Below are 17,575 nucleotides of genomic sequence, written 5' to 3'. Positions count from 1 at the left end.
TGTGGGGATCGAAAGTACTTTGCGGTCCAATTGGAGGTTGTCTCCCACCGGAGAATGCATCGAGGGGTAGATCACTAATCGCAACATCACGAGTCAAGAAGGTTCGGCGAAGAAAAGACACTTGAATTGAGGCTAGAGCCGGAATGTTTGCTCTTGAATCAGAAGTGTTGGTATAATTCTCAAGAGTCGCAAGCGAATGACTCTGATGTTGTCGTATCACTGATTTCCGACAGTTTTCGCATCCCACCGGAGTTCCCACTAAAGGCTCATCCTTGGGTTCTCCATGGGCATATACCTCAAGAACCTACACTTCAACTCACACGAGCAATCAAACACGCAGCAAAAGTCATCAAAATGCCGGAAGACTATATGTCTATGCTGAAAAGCCTGCCATCAGAGGTGGACAAGGTCAAACAACCTGTTGTCGGAGTAGCAACGGTAGACTTGGCCGTCCAAACAGGACCACCTCGTCATCTCGCCTCTGGTATTTTGTACGGAATACCAGATAAGCCTGATCAGATACCTGATCACTTTTATCAAGACATTGGGTTCAATTATGGTCGTGGTGGAGGATCCCAACTACCCGGAACCAAGGGTTACGCCGTCAGTCTCCCAGACTACAAGGTAAACGACCTCCGAGCATGCTTGGTATATGCGCTAACATGATTAGGCTCGCTTTGTCTCAGCGTTGAGTAACTATAGAACTACTCGCAAACACGGCGGCGAGTTTATTTACTTGCTCCCTGCAGCTTGGGGTGCTGATGGTGGACAGTCGGAAGATTTTGCGTACCCTGGAGACGATGATGATTGGACGAGTTGGGATGCATTCCTTGAAAGGACGCTTGATGATGTGAAGAAGTCTGATATGATCGAAGGGCTAGTTGTTGATATTTGGAATGAGCCAGATCTAAGCTTCTTTTGGAATCGTTCCATGGAGCAGTGGCTGGAGCTCTGGGCACGTGCATTCAAGAAGATCAGGTATGTTACTTTACAATTACTTGAATGGCTTCTAATATCATCACAGGGAAGAACTTCCGTCGGTTCGAATAACTGGTCCAAGTATCTCAGCCATCCCCTCGACGTCCCATGAATGGTGGACAGCGTTCCTTTCTCGCTGCAACCCCGACAATCTTCCTGATCAATGGTCCTGGCACATGGAGGGCGGCGACGAAGCAGTCACCATGGCGACCTCAATGGCTTCATTCCACGATCTGCTGTCCAAGTTCGACATCTCTCTCGATAAAGCTCAAGACGTCAATATCAATGAGTATGCTGTTTATGGAGAACAGGTCCCTTCTGCAGGAGCATGGTGGATCGCTGGTCTTGAGAGAGAGAATGCACATGGCCTTAGAGGGAATTGGGCTATCGCTGGAGCATTGCATGACTTTTTGGCCGGTAAGTTCGTCGATGGCATTGTCATGGGTTGTTCAGACACTGATGATGGCAGGTCTCTTGAGTAAGCCGAGTGCTAGTGATGACAGCTACGCCATCGAGGGTGAAGGATACTGGCCAACAGCCGAGTATCAGGTCTACAAGTACTACGCTTCAAACATGAAAGGACAGCGTCTACAGACTACGGCGAGTTCGGATGGGTTGTTGGAGGTGTATGCAACTGTTGAAGGAGATGTCGTGCGAATACTGGCGGGTACTCGTTCAAGACCAGGGAATTGGATGGTTGATGTATTAGGGCTGAGTGAAGATGCACGAGTCAAGGTTAGGACCTTGGCTTTTTGTGTGGTTGATGGGGATAAGTTCAGGCGTGTTGAGATGCCGCATGATCTAGGGGAGAGGGAGGAGGTTGTGAAGGAGGGGAAGATGAGACTGAGGATGAAGCATCAAGATCCGACGACGGCCTTTGCGTTCGAGTTAAGCGTTCTAGAGGGAAAATAGAAGAGTAGAAGCGCTGGCTGAAAAAAGCTACATGTCAAATACACCAGGAGCTTTCTCGATGGAATCTTTCTCAGGCAAAGCGAGACTTGTATAGTAATGTTATTTTCGCCAAGAGACTTGATCTGCTGAGACCCCAACAAAGCTTGCAACGTGATTGAGATTCTGCAACTTCAACACTGTATTCCTGGCTCTGACTATATGGTGTACTCATCACCTGTGTTGGCATCCTGAAGTTTAACCTCATGGAGAGCAATCATCTATGTAGCTGGCTCTGACTTAGCCCCAAGGAACTGGGTGCTGAGAGCGTTCTTCTAATGATCAGAGTTCCTTATCTAATACTTTTTCACTAAAATAGATCAGAACGACTACTCGCAATATCCAATAGGCGTTTAAATTGCTTGTGACCATAGTATTGTTGCACCAAGGATCTTACTAAGCAGAAGATTCGCTAACCACGCTGGAAATGGAAGGCTCGATGCTCTTCTGCCCCATAGCTCCCTAATAAGCCGACAACAGAGGTCCACGCGACAATCGAATGGCAAGATATGATATGATACCATACACGAGGTTCTGGTAATGTCGATGCCGCTTGGTGACTGCAATAGGGCGGTTAGCTAATGAAACTCGGCGGTAATGCTGACCTTTCGTTGGCCTGCAGCGACGGAGCGCTGATCAAGGAGGTGATGTAATTACTCACATATAAAAGGTTGGCAGTCAGGTAATAACCCATCGCATGATGATAAATCGAAAGGTCGTTCTACTTTCTCTACAATTACCCTTAAGCTCGTTTGAAGCTTATCATTTCAGCCATTCTTCAGAGTGAACGGACCTCAAACGCTGCCCAGAATCGACCCTGCTCATCTACCTGGTGTAAAAGAAAAGTCGCATACTCCTTGAAAGGCCACATCAGCAGAAGGATCTAAACCAGCATACACCATGCCGTCTAACAAATATCCTCTATATGTTGGACCATTTCCTCGCGGGGTTACGGCGAAATTGCCAGGTGGAGAGTACAATTCACTCTTCCCACACAGCCCTGACCGTTTCTGGACTAAGAAATGATAATAGGTGTTGTTGGGTTCTCCAAGTCGGCCCAACGGTCGAAAACGATGAGACAGGTGGCAAATGATTCCACGCCAAAGAATGAACCTATAGTGGCACGTAATCAGTCTGGTTGTTTAGTGAGCAAGAGACTGGCACGGCGTGTCCTCTCACGGTCTGGGTCCGTACTTAAATCGTATAGGTCAGGAGCCTGAACAGGCTTGAAGTTATTTTGACGGGTGTAACGGTAAAGGGGCAACAGGCGGGATGGAATTGTGTTGAATGGGTCAAAAAGGTCCGAGCAGCCCCACAGAATAACAGTGAGGCGTTGGGAACGTTGGTGCTGGATTGGACCACTGACCGCAATACGGCTATGCGGTATGTTGGCCATGCAGCATTGGTTTGAAGGTCAGGCAAGGACCCCAGAAGGACTTGTCAGGAAGACGTTGATCAAAGACAGGACCCTCAGCAACATTGGCGACACCAATACCATCTGGTGCAGCAATACCGCGTAATTTTGCTATCATGGTCTTCAATTGCGTGAGAATACACGCCTTAGATTCTTCTGATCGTTGTGCAACCTTGAGATAGGTCTTGACCTCGGATTCTTTCCATGAGTATATACACCCGACCATTTTGCTTAAAGCTGCAGTACACCTTTGGGACCGGTATGGATGTATTTTGTGCAACGAATATCATGGAACTTGCTTCTGCTAGTATTGTGAAGGCGGTCGCTTTGATGCAGAGTTTGGATGAGACTAGGACGATACGTCCTGGTTGTTTTCCTAGGCGGCCAAGACATGGTGTTTTGCTAAGCTTATAGAGAAGGAGAGTGGGAAACTGCATAAGAGGTCCGGAATTAAATTCTCCTGACTTCATGGTTGCACAAGAAGGACTTGTCATTGTATTAGTGTTCTTCGCGTTGCGAGATTAGGGGACGGTTGTATTTGGTTAGACTGATGGCCTCGATGGCGGATTAAAGAATACCCGATATTTTCAGATTCTCAAGGCTGCGCAGGGACCGACGAGTTTTAGGTTGAATGATGTTACTGACTTTCACTTAGAATTCTAATAAATTTGATTAGGATTTGTCTTGACATCAGAATGAAGTGTCGGTGCTGCATATACTTACGCTGTTCACATTTGCCTCATGAAGATGAAGACATCCTCATTGCCGAGGATATCAGATGGCGCTAAACTCGAAATATCCTTTGCAGATGTCAAAGCTGAGCATGCCTCCAATCACTTAATGGGTCACGCGCTTCGGTATACATACTCCTCATGATTGATAATAAGTAGAACGTAGACTGGATATCGGTTACGACGGGAGCATGATCCGATCCAGCCGATTCGGGATATAAAAGGACGTTTGAACAGGCTGTTCTCTCTCAATACTTCAACACTCATAAAAACTCTCTCATCTGAACAAAGATGCTTGATACCCAACCTCAAGCAGTTCAAGTCTCCCAGACCTCCGATGGAATCACTACTATCACTCTTTCACGCCCTCACCGCAAGAATGCCATAGACGGACCTACAGCCAAAAAGCTCGCCGCGGCCGTTCTAGCATTTGAGAACGATACAACACAAAAAGTCTGCATTATTTACGGTGCACATGGTACATTCTGCGCCGGCTTCGATCTTCATGAAGTCGCGAAGTGGAATCCTGCCCAGGGAACAGACAACTACCTCGGTCCAATCATTGACTCAAACCATAAAGTTGAGGACCGAAATATCGGCCCCATTGGACCCTCAAGAATGCAGGTAAAGAAGCCGGTCATCAGCGCGGTCGCAGGCTACGCTGTCGCTGGGGGCTTGGAGCTCTCGCTCATAGGTGACATGCGCGTTGCCGAGGAAGATGCTGTCTTCGGTGTGTTTTGCCGAAGATTTGGCGTTCCCCTCATTGACGGCGGTACTGTTCGGCTACCGGCCATCATCGGCCTCGGCCGAGCAATGGATATGGTTCTCACTGGAAGACCTGTTTCGGCACAGGAAGCGTTGCAGTTTGGACTGGCGAATCGTGTTGTACCCAAGGGACAGGCTCTGGTGGAGGCGACCAAGATTGCGAAGCAGCTTCTTACCTTTCCGCAGGAATGTATGAATGTGGATCGTGCTAACTGTTATTACTCTGTTCATAACGCATCTTCGTTTCAGGATGCGTTGAGGAATGAGTTTGAGAATGGTGTCAAGGTGATTACTACGGAGAGCGTGAAGGGCGCTGCGAACTTTAGTAGTGGCGCTGGACGACATGGAGCTTTCGAGACAGCCAAATTTTAGGGCTCTCCGCTACCATTTATGTAATATGTCAATTGTCTTCTCCTCTTGCAATCAATAAATACATTCTTCCAGTACAGGGAATCCTTCTGTGACCTCTTCGTAAGGTCTCTTGTCTTCACAGGCTACTCTCTGTGAGTCGAGTACTCTCGCTGGTCACCCACTCTAAAGGTTCCTGTTCCATTCTGGTATATATGGTGAGTCTTGGGTCTGGTCCCATCGGCTGGAGTGATTCGAGCACTGATGATATATTCTCGATCATTCCGGTTGTAATGAGATTGGTGGATCGGACTTGAACCATCGTTCCGATGTCTAATGGAAATATTAGTATTGCTTACATATCTTCAATAGGTATAAGTGGTTTGCCGTACAAGATCTCGATAGACTCGATCTCGCCAACTTTCTGTAACAAGTAAGTTGTCTGAAACATTAATGGGTGATTGACGGAGTCTTTACCTTCCTGGCACCGTTCTCAGAGTAGAACTCAACAGCTTCCTTGAATCCATCAGTTAGACTCTCCTTAGGAAACCCTAACCATCTTATAAAACTGCGAGCGGTTGAAGAGAAGTATCGAGACATGATGAAATAACGTATACGTAAAGAAAGAGATTAATGTAATATAGTGTAATGTGTATTGGTGATGGATTGTAATCTTGCTTTTCAAATTACTTCTCATCTCTCAGGTGTACAAGAGCAGGTATTTATACATATGAATTCTCAATGCACATACCACTGACATCAGTATGTGCAACCATCCTGTCAAGAGCAACGGCGGCTGTTCTAACGTGTCTTGCTAAGAATATCTTGTATTAGAAGTATCTTATGTGGATCATTGCTTGAGGTCTCATCCTATGAGATAGAATCAATAAGCGCCCCAGAGATGAAGGGCGGGTAAACAATTTTAAGTTTAAGAGAAGCCCCTACGAGGACCCAATGCGAGACTACAGAAACTGGAAATAATAAAATGTAAGGACCTTCACATGCCCGTTAGCTGCAGGTAAGTTAGAGGTCGAGCCAGGGCCGCATCACTAACAATATCATAGCGGCAATGAGAAACATCTATTGGAAGACCATAGCGCAATGCGGGTATTGCTGACGAATGTGATGTTGAACCGGGGCGGCTGCTGCGGGTCCAACTCCAACCTGATTGGCGGGCTAGTCGCCTGACTAATCAGAGTTCGTTACCACCAGCTAGTGAAACTGCCGACAAACCTGAACAAGACATCATAATTTCATGTCCATCCTTTCTCCCAGCGCCTCGGCCAAACGTGTATTAATCGGTGATATTCAACTTTCCGTTCAAATTCCCATAAGAATAGACGCCTCAGACGCGTCCAAATGGCCTCATTTCTTCGAAAAATACCGTGGCCTGGCCGGGCATGGAAGCCTCTCGTCTTCTCCAATCCCAATTTCCAAAGAATCCCCTTGGAGGAGAAAATAGAGGAGGAGCTTTTTCCTGACTATGTCGCATCTCGCTACTATCCCGCCAAGATTGGGGAAGTCCTTCGAGACCGTTACCAGGTGGTTGGGAAATTAGGCTTCGGAGCTAGCTCGACAGTTTGGTTGGCGCGCGACTTGAAGTATGTATATTCAAGACCATTTAACAACGCCTTTTCCCCCAAGAACAGCTCTTTGAAGAGCTCTATGCTAACACTAACCAGTGGCCGTCGACATGTCGCGCTCAAACTGTTTATAAATTCTCAGTCTATGGGCCAGCAGCTGGACAATGAGCTCGAAATGTACAAACGTATCTCTGCCTCATCAACAAAGCATCCTGGTCGAAGTGCTGTGAGAGAACTGCTCGACTCATTCGACGTTATTGGGCCGGATGGGTCTCATCGTTGTCTGGTTCACCCTCCACTCTGGGAGAGTATTTGGACATTCCTGAATCGCAATCCAGTGGGAAGGCTGCCTCCAGTGGTCCTTGCTGTCACCTTGCGTCGTCTCTTCCTCGCTCTCGATTATCTCCATACGGAGTGCAAGGTCATACATACAGGTGCAGTTATGCAGTCCCGACTAAAGGTCGAATATCTTCTTAACTATTGATGCATAGATATCAAAGGAGACAATATCATGTTTGGTATTTATGACGACTCGGTTTTCACTGCCTTCGAAGAGGAGGAACTGAGTGATCCGACTCCACGAAAGGAGGTAGACGGCAGAACCATATACATATCACGAGAGCTCCGAAAGCCAAAGGATTACGGTGCTCCAGTACTATGCGACTTTGGCTCCGCCGTTCCTGGCGATATAGAGCATTACGAAGATATCCAACCAGACATATACAGAGCTCCCGAAGTCATCCTTCAAGCTCCTTGGTCTTACAAGGTGGACATATGGAACGCGGGATGCATGGTAAGTTACTGAACGGACAGGTTATTGCACTGGAACTTACTTGTCTCTGTACCAGATTTGGGATGTTTTCGAAGGTCGGCACTTGTTCACTGGACATGACCCCGAGTTCCAGAAATACCGCAGCAGGGCACATCTCGCCGAAATTATCGCGCTCCTCGGTCAGCCTCCATCCGAACTCCTTGAAGCCGGCAAGTCAAGCCACAAATTCTTTACGGGCACCGGTAAGCCGCATTGAACGGACATTATAATTGCATCCATTTACTAACCAGCGGTCTCTCTAGGTGACTTTCGTAATGAGATTGACATTCCTGAAAGCACGTCTCTTGCTGAGCAGGAAATCAGTCTTGAAGGTGAGAGAAAACAGATGTTTCTTGCTATGATGAGCAGAATGCTTCAGTGGGATCCAGCTCAGAGATCGTCGGCGAAAGAGCTTGCTGAAGACCCGTGGATCATGGCGTATATGTAAGATATCTTGGTGCCTAGCAATGTCGGAGTATTGTAATTTACATCAGGATACTTTTCTTATGCACATCCTGATTGTTTCACGGACCAAGCTTGCTCGTCAGCGTCGTTAAAGCAGCAAGAAATGGAGGCATTTCCCTCCGCTCTCATTGTATGTACTCTTTTGAAGGTGTCTTTGTCTTCGAGACTCGCCCATTATTTCTTCATAAGACAAGATCACCCGTGCTCTTTCGTGCCTGATCTGATCCTGTTTTTTTTTTTTTTTTTTAACCGATCAAAGGGCCATTCTGTCGCTTCCTCATTCTTCCTGCAATGGCAAGTGAAGCTTCCCTGCCGCTCGTCACCAACGTGGTTGCATCTATGCTCATTTGTTACTGATTAGAAGCAGAGCCGTTCACTCACTGTCGTATTATGATTGCATATGGCCACAGCAGTTGCAGACTCTGCAGATTCTACATGGTTGGCTTGGTAGGAGAACATGTAACAGCATCCAGAGCTGGACCCATGAGTTAAAAGGTCTCGTCCAATTCTCTTCAGATGCAGCCAAGTCTCTATGTTGGTCTCCCTACATTGCACTTTGTTGTGTACCTTAGGGAAAGATGTATCAAGATGTAAGTGGCCCTCATCTGTGTCACGAGATGAACACTTCACGCGATTTGCACGTGATCAAGCTCTGACCCGCGCAAAGTCTCTCTTTGGCGCCAGCATTTCATACGGACATTATACCCTTCCGAAAGCATCATTGTGTAGGGTGTCAAGGCGCTCCTTACAGTATCATCATTATCGGAATTCATAAGATTCCACTATGGAAGCTTGTGGGGTGGAGCTAGATAGTGTAGCAGAATCTTAAGACCTGGTGTCCGAGAAACCATGGGGATATATATATTCGATGTACAATGCTTTTGCGGCAGCGAAACAAAGTTAGATACCCAATACGAAACAGACTTTCTGTACTGATACAATTGGGTACTATTCCTGTTGAATGAGAGCCGTGTGGAGGAAGATCCGTAATTTACTACCGAATGACAGGGTGGTTCATTACATTCAGTCTGTAGTTTCCTAACTCCCTGTTCTATATTTCTACGATTACAAAGCGTCCTTGGCCGACCGAAACGGTCAACAACACAGGTTGCCGAGGAACGATGAAGAGGTACGGACTTCTGATGCAATGGCTGTCGTTACGTCTGCTCGTAACGCGCGCTTAGCTGTGACTCCAACTGTAACGTGAACCTCGGCGCTTACAGTATGGATCGTCAAAACCTACCCGTCGGGCCTCAAAGTACATAAACAAAAGAAGAAAAGGCATTAAATCCATTAGTTGATAATATAAGGTTTATATTAGCTAATAACTGGGCTCTATTAGAGAAATCCAATTGGCTTATCACTTAAGCCCTGGGTACCCAGGGGTATTTATTTTAAGCCCTACTTTTAAACAACCTTTAGCTGCTTTCAATGTCCCTTTATCCTGACATCAAACTTATATGTCGAAGCCAAGAAATCCAGTTGCGTGCTCAACACCCGCCATACTCAATCGCATCTAAGTCTCGACGATATGGGTATCGTACCTACGGGCCTCGTTCGCAAGCTTTACGAGGACGCGAGTCAAATCACCGAATCGGCTCCTTATTTCTGGAAAGTCTGGTTAGATAAATCATTTCATGAAATGGATATCTACGCCGTTATTTACGAACACGATCCAGAGGCATCCCTCAATAGTGTTGATGTTGTTGTTGTGCAATACGATGCTGTCCACCATACTCTGACGCCTGTGCTCTTCACTCACTCGAAATGGGTATCAGAGGACATTGGTCAGTATGAGGAACAGGTGGTCAAAGCAGCGTTGACATACATGGCGCGTGGAAATTTGCAAAGAGTTCATGCACTAACTACAGTTGGATTGTCGTTTCAGGTCTGGGTTGTGAATCGAGAGAAGGAAGAGCTGGAGCCATTCAAGGATAGCGAAAAGTACATCGATGCTGACTGCGAAGAGGCTGATATCCTTGTGCGATTTGTTGATAGCATCGAGCAGACCAACCGCTGAGGCGACGTCCTCTGATCACGGAGTGCTTGCTCTCTTTTGTAGAAGGTAAAGCAGCAGGCGAGGTCCTGAGTGTTTTACATTCTTTGAAAGGTCTTTGATAACATCGATGAGATGGCACAAAATGGAATAAAATTAGTAAACATTCTTATTGCCTCGTCTGCCAGTTACCCCATAGAGTTACATAACCCTTTCGAGCTATATTACTCTCTATTTATTACTAATACTAACTCTGCCTAGTTATATTTTATTTTGGGCCTATAGGATTAATATAGATTATAAATACTCTACTATACTCTGGAGTACTACAATGTGGAACAGCTTTTAACTTCAAAATGTAGAAGAATTTAACACAAGGCTTAAGTATGTAGCATATATTTTCACCTCTAATACTTGCCTTCAACTGGGTTCAACTGTAGCCATTTTGATCCCCAATACCCCAAAGACCTACATCCATTTGTTTCCAACCACATGTATATCCTGATCTATCTAGGCAAATCCTTTATGAGTTATCCGTCTTAATATTTCCTCCCCGTGACTGAATATACTCTTGCCGCGTCTGAAACTCGAAGTTGGGAGCCACCATTACATCATGATATATATCATGTGGTATAGGAAAAGAGACGTCACCCCATCCGCTGACCCATTTATCAGAAATACGTTCCCCATGACGCACCTTGGCATCCTCAACCAATGTATCTACATCCAATGGCACACCGGGATTGAAGTCGCAGCGGAAAATCGATGTCTGATTTACCAAGTGCTCGATAACCTGCCCGAACCTTGGATCCATTGCATATTTGGCCGTTCTCTCCTCGAGACTTGTTGGTCTCAGAGATGCCAAGAGTCCTGTTTCCAAGCAGATATTCCAAGCTTTTGAGCTGGCAATGTCTGTATGGATGGCCCTCTGAAAAATATCTTCACAATACTCGCCGTAGGACCCAGCCTCAAGAAAGAAAGTGAAGCACTTGGTAGGGAGGCCCGAGTCTGCCACAGCGAGAGCATCGAGAAGCCAGGAGCATATATCGCTGTCAAAGTCCCAGTTCACAATCTCTCGGTGCACATCAACCTTGTTTATGTGAATAGCAGCCAATCGGGGTTGAGGACACTGGCTTGCCAGGCAACCGAAGACATTGACGCGACGTTCGACTCGCAGTAGAAGGTTCTCTTTGAACAAGGGAACTAATCCCTTGGCGTGGAGCGAGGGTACATTTACTGACGGTAAATCCTCGTGCAATGCAAGCCTTCGAACCTGGGTCCGGGTGTTGATACCAAGTCGCTTGAGGAATCGGATAGCAGCAGCGGTAGCGGAGAATCTCAGCTTCTCTCGACACCGAATGTCGAATTGTTCCAATAGGCTATCTGGCTTATCGAACTCTGGAGCAAGCCTGCCTTGGGAGATGCTTGTGTCGATATTTTCGTAGAAACCCCTAGGTGCATAGTGCCACATATCGGCGAGCTCCCAAACAAAGTCCGCAATGTCGAGCAAGGCTAGTGTTTTGGTTACTTCCTCTTGTGAAGGGATGTCCCAGAGGTTGAATCTGATCTTGAGAAAGTCTTGTGCTGAATACTTTCCAACCCATTGGGGGAGTGACGCGTACACGCAATTCGCAAACTCGTTAGGATGTTCGTTGGCGATAAGTTGCAGACAATGAGATAACGCAACTCGAACCTCGCCGCAATCTTTGTCCCAAGGTCGGTTCCATTCGCCCCATGAAGGATCTGCTTCGATTGCATTCTCAATGGAGCGAAAAGGGCAAGAGAAAGATTTCAGGCCGTAGGCCTCGATCAAATCAACCTTTTTCAGGAATTGCCGTACCATGCTACATAGGCTAGGCCGCAAATTATCACCCTCGAAAAAGATTTCACGTTCGGTGTTCTCATCCATCCACATCTGGTGCCTGGCCAGCTCGATTTCAAGCAATGCCTCAAATCTCGGACACATTGACTCAACCTCGGCGATCATCTCAGGAGTGATGAATTCAGCAAGATGGAGCACGAAGTCTTGCTCCAGCACGTAGTAGGTGGCAGCAGCCAGATTAAAGCAGCCGGCCAAGCTGCACCAGTCTTGACGGAAGACGGTTGAGAAGTGGATAGTGTTGACGGCTAGTGGGATTATTCTCGTATCATTGGCAATAGAGCGACAGGTATACCGAAGGGAGAGATCAATCGCGGTATGGGCTTTATCAGCATTTGTCAGTTTGTCAGTTTGAACATTGTAAACATAGCCGCCATCTACCTTGAGACACTCTTTGAAGATTTGCTGACGAATCTCAGACGGGAGACTTGTGAGGGTTTTCGGAGCCATAATGGTGCAGGCGATGATGGTAAAGGGCAGAGTCGAGGATGGTGATGAAAGGGCGAAGATTTTGGAGGGGCAGGGGGGTTCTTATAGTGGGTGGTGTGGAGTTCATGAGTCATGCAAGGTGGCCAATCAAAGGAAGAAGCAACATAGACTTTCACAGAAGCAGAAGAGAGGAGCAGAGAGTTTTGCGGCCTATAGCACAATTAATTTTTTTTCCCTTGCTTTCAACCTTGTAAGAGGCCATCTAGCTTTTTAGCTTTTTTATCAGTAACGTAAACAAAGAGACCTCTATAGCAGGCCATCATAACAGAAGTCAATATCAGATAAGGTTTATCTGCCTCAATGACGCGATTGCTGCCTTAACCAAGCAGTACAAATACCAGCTGCAGGTCCACTAAGAGTCAGCTGCATGTCATGAGATATGAAGGTGGGGGGTAGCACGTACTTACCTCTCAGCAGCTGGATCAACCTTCTTCCTTCAACCCACCTAAAGGACTAAGATACCGCAGGTTAGCTTCCGGTATAACAGCGAAAGAGAGGAATCGCATGCCTACTCCTCAGTCGACCTCTATAACCTTCTTAAAGGTTAGTATCGATGAAGATGAGGCAGAAGATGAGAGATAAAAGGTATAAGGCGAAGAGAGGGCATAGTAAAGGCTGATGCTATCTAGCGCCCTGCAACTTGCATGATGCAAGACAGGAGTCGATAGACAAGAGGCAAGGAAAGAGTATACTTACATACCACGCCTGATTCATCCATCGCACTTCCACTCAAAGGTCAGTCAGAGCCTAACCCAGTAGAAGATTGACCAGCAAACTCACAAGTACGTTACCCGACCTGACTTTTCCTCTACCCTGTTAGCTAAATTCCAACAGCAGCGGTAAAGGCAACTTACATACCTGTTGGTCACACTTGCTGACATCAATCATAGCCACCGTCACGATGCCTGCTGCTAGTAAAGTCATGATTAGAAAGGTATGATGCCAGCGAAAGATAGATTGCTACTTACTTCGCAATAGCCTGCAGCCCGATCAGGGCTATTGCACGACCAACCACAATCTCATCGATGCGATCGGACCGGCCCTAAAGCAAGCTGCGGGAAGAGATTGCCGCGCATTGCGTACAATGGCCGCAGCCATCAGGAAGAACTTCTCGTCAAGGGGGAAGTCTAGCCTAGTCACTAATGATAGATATTTTTAGTTTGGGCTTAGAGGCATGTATGAGGTGACTTACGGATGGCTGTCTTTGATTGCAGCCTGATCGAGTTGATTAGTCGTACGGATCCGGGTTACCTAGGAGGCACGATATCTCCAGCCTGGATTGACCGAGAGCTATCTGGATTGAAGAAGCTAGAAAAAGCCCTAAGGCACGACTGGCCTCTAACGGCAGAAGAGGCAGCTTTCCTTGCTGCCTTCACGGGCCTGCTAAAGGTTATTAGTAATAGGCCCAATATAATCAGGTAGGGAAGTTACAACTCAGCCCGGTATGAAGAGTGGCTCATCAACGTGATCATAGAGGCAGAATGGGTACTCTGCATCCTCCCTATCGTATGCAAACTAGAGTAAAATACTAGGTCAGTATAAGTAAGATAAATAGAGAAATACCTTAGTCCAATACCATACAGACTAGGCTGGTCATAGTCTTAGACTTTAAGAGCGTAGCTGCTAAGGATAGCCAGGTCAGTGGTAGTTCGGGGAACGATAGAGAGTAGGGCCTGCATGGGCTTACGGACGGGGAGTCTGCGTACAGAGTTCTGCTGGCCAGTGAATGTCAATGGGTAGACGGGACAAGGTCAAGGGAAGAGGAGAAGGGACATACGGATGAACGCGTGGTAAAGGCGGGGCTCTGCTAAAACATGTTAGAGTCGGGGCGAACAGAGAGGTCGGAGTGAGGTGAGGAGGAGGCGAAGCCCTACGGACCAGAAATTCTGTCAAAGTCAGAATCTGGGGTTGTCAGGCAAAGTCGAAGTAGCGAAGACGGGGGGCAGCGTACGTACTGAAGGAATTGTGTTGAGTCTGCTGGTTCAGAACAGTGGTTAGTAAGTTAATCGCCATGATGAGAGGGTTGGGGAAACTGTGACTTACTTACTTTGTGTAAGTTAGTTGGCGAAAGTCAAATCGACCTGAAGTCATGACTAGCTGAGTAAGTTGGACCAGAGTCAAACGAGGGAGATGAGAGGACTTACCTCAATCAATTGAATGCACGTGGTGGGGCACGTGACCAATCGATCTTGCGTACGAGAACTGGTGAACCGTGTTAGTACTCATAGAAGGAGATGGAGAACAGTTTGACGTACCAGATAAAGTGAAATCAGTGAAAAAGCAGTGGTCTAAACTGGGGAGATCCCTCTTCAGATGTTGAATCCAGAGAGGAAGCTCAAAGTCGTTGTATAGATAGAGAGAATGAGTAAGGCATCGAAGTGATGCATGGGAGTGAGTAGTGGTGACTCTTGAAGAGAAGCCTCGGGACTTAAATCTTGCCAAAGGGTGTGGAGTAGTCTTGTAACACAGTCTGACAGACTCGATCTCATCTATACCCCGTGCGTGGAGGGGATTAACCTCCACCCTCGACGTAGAACATCGAGCCCGCCTGAGCAATTGCGAACTGGCCGAGGTTAAAGTAAACCATGGCCCAGTCAACGGCGAACTTGAGGTGAGTGGTGAGCAGCGTCTTCCAGTTAAGTGCTCCGATGCGCTCAATCAACCTCAGCCTGGCGGAATGAAGGTCTGAGCAATGCATGAACAGGTGATAGACGGTCTGGGTATGATGACCGCATGTACATGCCGCTCTGATGGGTTGCCTGATGGTGTCGTTGGATCCTGGAACCTTCACGTCTCGGGTCGCCCCGATCTTGCTCAGGTATCCATTGAGCCCGATGCGCTCGGTGCGCAACTGTAGTGCAAGCGTGGACTGAGGACGAGTCAAACCCTTGTAGTAGCCTAAGCTAACCCGACCTCGCTTCTCCTCGATAGCAGCGGGACGGTGTCTTGTGTGCGAACTCTAGCAGTTCGCTTGCGGCGGTAGGTGATCCAGGATGCGGCACACTTCGACTCTGCTTCCCATTTCGCTTGGTTTTTGATGGCGTCCTTTCGTCTGGCCGGGATCATCCAAGCTTTCAATGCCGCTTCATCGCTGCCTTTCTGGCCCTTGCGGAAATACTCGGCGGTTCTCCCCGCTAACCCGTACGCTTTTTCGTCAAGCTTCTGGTACGGGGTCATCTGGTAAAGGCTATCCTTAGGCGGTGCTGTGAAGGTTTCAAACCAAGCATCGTTCTTGGGAACTTCCAGAGCCTTAGCCCGCGAAGTCATGGACATGCGGCAAAGGAACTCTCGAATGCCCTCGATGTCGATGTCCTTGAGAACCGTATCACCAGAGCTACCACGAAGGCCCCCAGAGATCAGCAACAGACACTTGTACTGCAGTTTCCCAAGTCGCCGAATCTGCTTGGGCTTGAGGGACCACGGGATCCTTTGACCCGGACAGTAGAGAAACCAGGCAGCGCAAGCATGTGATATGATGGGTCGAATCTTGGACATGTAGTACCTCCTCGTCTTGTTGAGCCGGATACCCCAAGTCAGTCCTGAAAGCGTGCGGAAATGTCGTAGTGAATTGTTAACCTTCTTCTCAAGGTTGGAGATGTGATGCGAAAAGGTAAGAGGCGGATCCAGAACCACTCCAAGGACCATCAATTTCTCTTTCTTGAGAGCTTCAGGGCTGTTCTTGAGTCCATCAATGTCCGGTAGAAGCTCGCAGGGAGGATCGGGGTCGTTGGTAGGCCTGAAATGCATGACAGTGTACTTATGCGGTGAAAAGGTCAGACCGACGGAAGAAGCCCAGGTGATGATTTCATCATGGAATATCTTCAATCCTGCGCAGTTCTTCTCGTAGGAGTTGGAGACGGCGAGGAGATACGTGTCATCCACGTAGGAGAAGGATAAGACCTCGATACCGTCCTTTCCAAGCTTCTCTCTGTCCTCGTTGATCTTCCGGAGAAGAGGTGCAGTGAAGATGAGGAACAGTAACGGAGAGAGAGGCGAGCCTTGCGGAATGCCGATAAGCATGTAGAAAGCCTCTGACAGGCTCTGGGGCAGCTTGAGCATGACGATCCGATAGGAGAGATACGAGTGCATTATCCAAAGGAAAAACTCGGGCACTCCAAGATCTGCAAGCATCTGGAGGAGTAGTGCAGGGTCAACACAGTTATAGGCGCCAGATACATCGAGACCCATCATAGTCACCTTCTCCCTAGTCAACTTCCAGCGTTTCTTGAACTTTTTGCTCAGTTTCCGAGACCAGGCTTTGTGAATCACACCTATTATGCTTTGAATAGCATGTGTAGTGGACTTGCCAGGCGCGCCATACTGGGTTTCAGGAAGAAGATCGTAGTCCATCACAAACTTCTTGAGCCGATCAGCGAGCATCCTTTCAAAAAGCTTCCCCAAGCAGGAGAGGAGTGCAATGGGGCGCCAGCTGTTGACGGCTTCATAGCTATCCTTCCCTGACTTGGGTAGCATTACCGTAACGGCGGTTCTGAAGGCTTGAGGAAAGTGTTTGAGATCGATACAAGCATTGAAGAGAGCTGCGAGCAAAGGAGCAAGCTCCTTTATGGCCATCTTGAGTTGCTCGTTGCAGATCTGGTCATGGCCCGAAGCCTTCCGGTTAGGTAGCTTGCGGATAAGGATCTCGATCTGTTTCGGCGTGATCTTCCGTTCAATGAAGCGCCGCAACCTGCGTTTCAACGTGGGGAAAGGAACCTCCTCTGGTTGATCGAGATCGCTTGTCCTTGCCCATGTCTTGCATCGCACCCTGTCCTGCTTTTCCTCCTCAGTGACAAAGGTGACGACACCGTCATCGTTGGTAAGCGCCGGCATGTTCTTGACAATCCGGTCGAAAGCCATTCTGCATGCTAGCCTTACTTGAAACCAAAAGGCGTCCATTGACTCGCCTGTCTGCTGGAGATACTGACGCCAAGGTGTTTGTTTCTTGGGCGGCGGCTTTAGATTGAGTTCGAAAGCAGACGCGTTGGGGCCAAGACCGTCGCCATGTAGCATCTCCCTCAGGCGGGGGTCCATCGGTTTCCGTGCTGGAGGTGGGTTTGCGAGGCGAGATGGAGTGGTGCGGAGTGAGGCGCCCAGGAGGAGGGCGGCAATCGCTGCCACGAACTCTTCCAGATCCTCCTTGGTTTTGAGCGGCATTTCCTGAACACGCC

The 17,575-nt window shown here is 47.8% G+C and overlaps 8 protein-coding genes across 8 annotated transcripts; 5 read left to right on the top strand and 3 right to left on the bottom strand.

Moving 5' to 3' along the window:
• Nucleotides 1–87: 87 nt before the first annotated feature.
• Nucleotides 88–2,009, top strand: BKA55DRAFT_582931 (glycoside hydrolase superfamily). Its single transcript, XM_046194154.1, has 4 exons — nucleotides 88–624; nucleotides 671–978; nucleotides 1,025–1,395; nucleotides 1,448–2,009. The coding sequence occupies exons 1-4, from the start codon at nucleotides 355–357 to the stop codon at nucleotides 1,888–1,890; spliced, it is 1,392 nt and encodes a 463-aa protein (XP_046043117.1). The 5' UTR covers nucleotides 88–354; the 3' UTR covers nucleotides 1,891–2,009.
• A 1,124-nt stretch (nucleotides 2,010–3,133) lies between these two features.
• On the top strand, nucleotides 3,134–3,316 carry BKA55DRAFT_457824 (uncharacterized protein; the record flags this gene model as incomplete). Its single annotated transcript, XM_046186087.1, has 1 exon — nucleotides 3,134–3,316. A coding segment is annotated over one exon (183 nt), but the record flags the coding sequence as incomplete, so codon positions are not given.
• BKA55DRAFT_202913 (uncharacterized protein) lies at nucleotides 3,317–4,104 on the bottom strand. Its single transcript, XM_046185116.1, has one exon. It carries the CDS (start codon nucleotides 3,832–3,834, stop codon nucleotides 3,487–3,489), a length of 348 nt encoding a protein of 115 aa, XP_046043115.1. The 5' UTR covers nucleotides 3,835–4,104; the 3' UTR covers nucleotides 3,317–3,486.
• Nucleotides 4,105–4,184: 80 nt separating this feature from the next.
• On the top strand, nucleotides 4,185–5,233 carry BKA55DRAFT_582925 (ClpP/crotonase-like domain-containing protein). The gene has a single exon (XM_046194153.1). It carries the CDS (start codon nucleotides 4,363–4,365, stop codon nucleotides 5,206–5,208), a length of 846 nt encoding a protein of 281 aa, XP_046043114.1. The 5' UTR covers nucleotides 4,185–4,362; the 3' UTR covers nucleotides 5,209–5,233.
• On the bottom strand, nucleotides 5,234–5,863 carry BKA55DRAFT_582923 (uncharacterized protein). The gene is made up of 3 exons (XM_046194152.1): nucleotides 5,662–5,863; nucleotides 5,577–5,608; nucleotides 5,234–5,517 (listed from the first exon to the last, which is right to left on the bottom strand). The coding sequence occupies exons 1-3, from the start codon at nucleotides 5,782–5,784 to the stop codon at nucleotides 5,331–5,333; spliced, it is 342 nt and encodes a 113-aa protein (XP_046043113.1). The 5' UTR covers nucleotides 5,785–5,863; the 3' UTR covers nucleotides 5,234–5,330.
• A 560-nt stretch (nucleotides 5,864–6,423) lies between these two features.
• BKA55DRAFT_625587 (serine threonine protein kinase, CMGC group) lies at nucleotides 6,424–8,289 on the top strand. The gene is made up of 5 exons (XM_046196835.1): nucleotides 6,424–6,785; nucleotides 6,867–7,201; nucleotides 7,259–7,560; nucleotides 7,616–7,781; nucleotides 7,842–8,289. The coding sequence occupies exons 1-5, from the start codon at nucleotides 6,544–6,546 to the stop codon at nucleotides 8,024–8,026; spliced, it is 1,230 nt and encodes a 409-aa protein (XP_046043112.1). The 5' UTR covers nucleotides 6,424–6,543; the 3' UTR covers nucleotides 8,027–8,289.
• Nucleotides 8,290–9,576: 1,287 nt separating this feature from the next.
• On the top strand, nucleotides 9,577–10,181 carry BKA55DRAFT_582919 (uncharacterized protein). The gene has a single exon (XM_046194151.1). It carries the CDS (start codon nucleotides 9,686–9,688, stop codon nucleotides 10,061–10,063), a length of 378 nt encoding a protein of 125 aa, XP_046043111.1. The 5' UTR covers nucleotides 9,577–9,685; the 3' UTR covers nucleotides 10,064–10,181.
• A 67-nt stretch (nucleotides 10,182–10,248) lies between these two features.
• On the bottom strand, nucleotides 10,249–12,410 carry BKA55DRAFT_582918 (uncharacterized protein). The gene has a single exon (XM_046194150.1). The coding sequence runs from the start codon at nucleotides 12,366–12,368 to the stop codon at nucleotides 10,563–10,565; it is 1,806 nt and encodes a 601-aa protein (XP_046043110.1). The 5' UTR covers nucleotides 12,369–12,410; the 3' UTR covers nucleotides 10,249–10,562.
• Between the last annotated feature and the right edge of the window lie 5,165 nt (nucleotides 12,411–17,575).

The sequence above is a fragment of the Fusarium redolens genome, assembly GCF_020744475.1.
Source record: "Fusarium redolens strain MPI-CAGE-AT-0023 chromosome Unknown BKA55scaffold_22, whole genome shotgun sequence".
NCBI classification, from domain to species: domain Eukaryota; kingdom Fungi; phylum Ascomycota; class Sordariomycetes; order Hypocreales; family Nectriaceae; genus Fusarium; species Fusarium redolens.
This window is presented reverse-complemented; position numbering and strand designations above follow the sequence as displayed.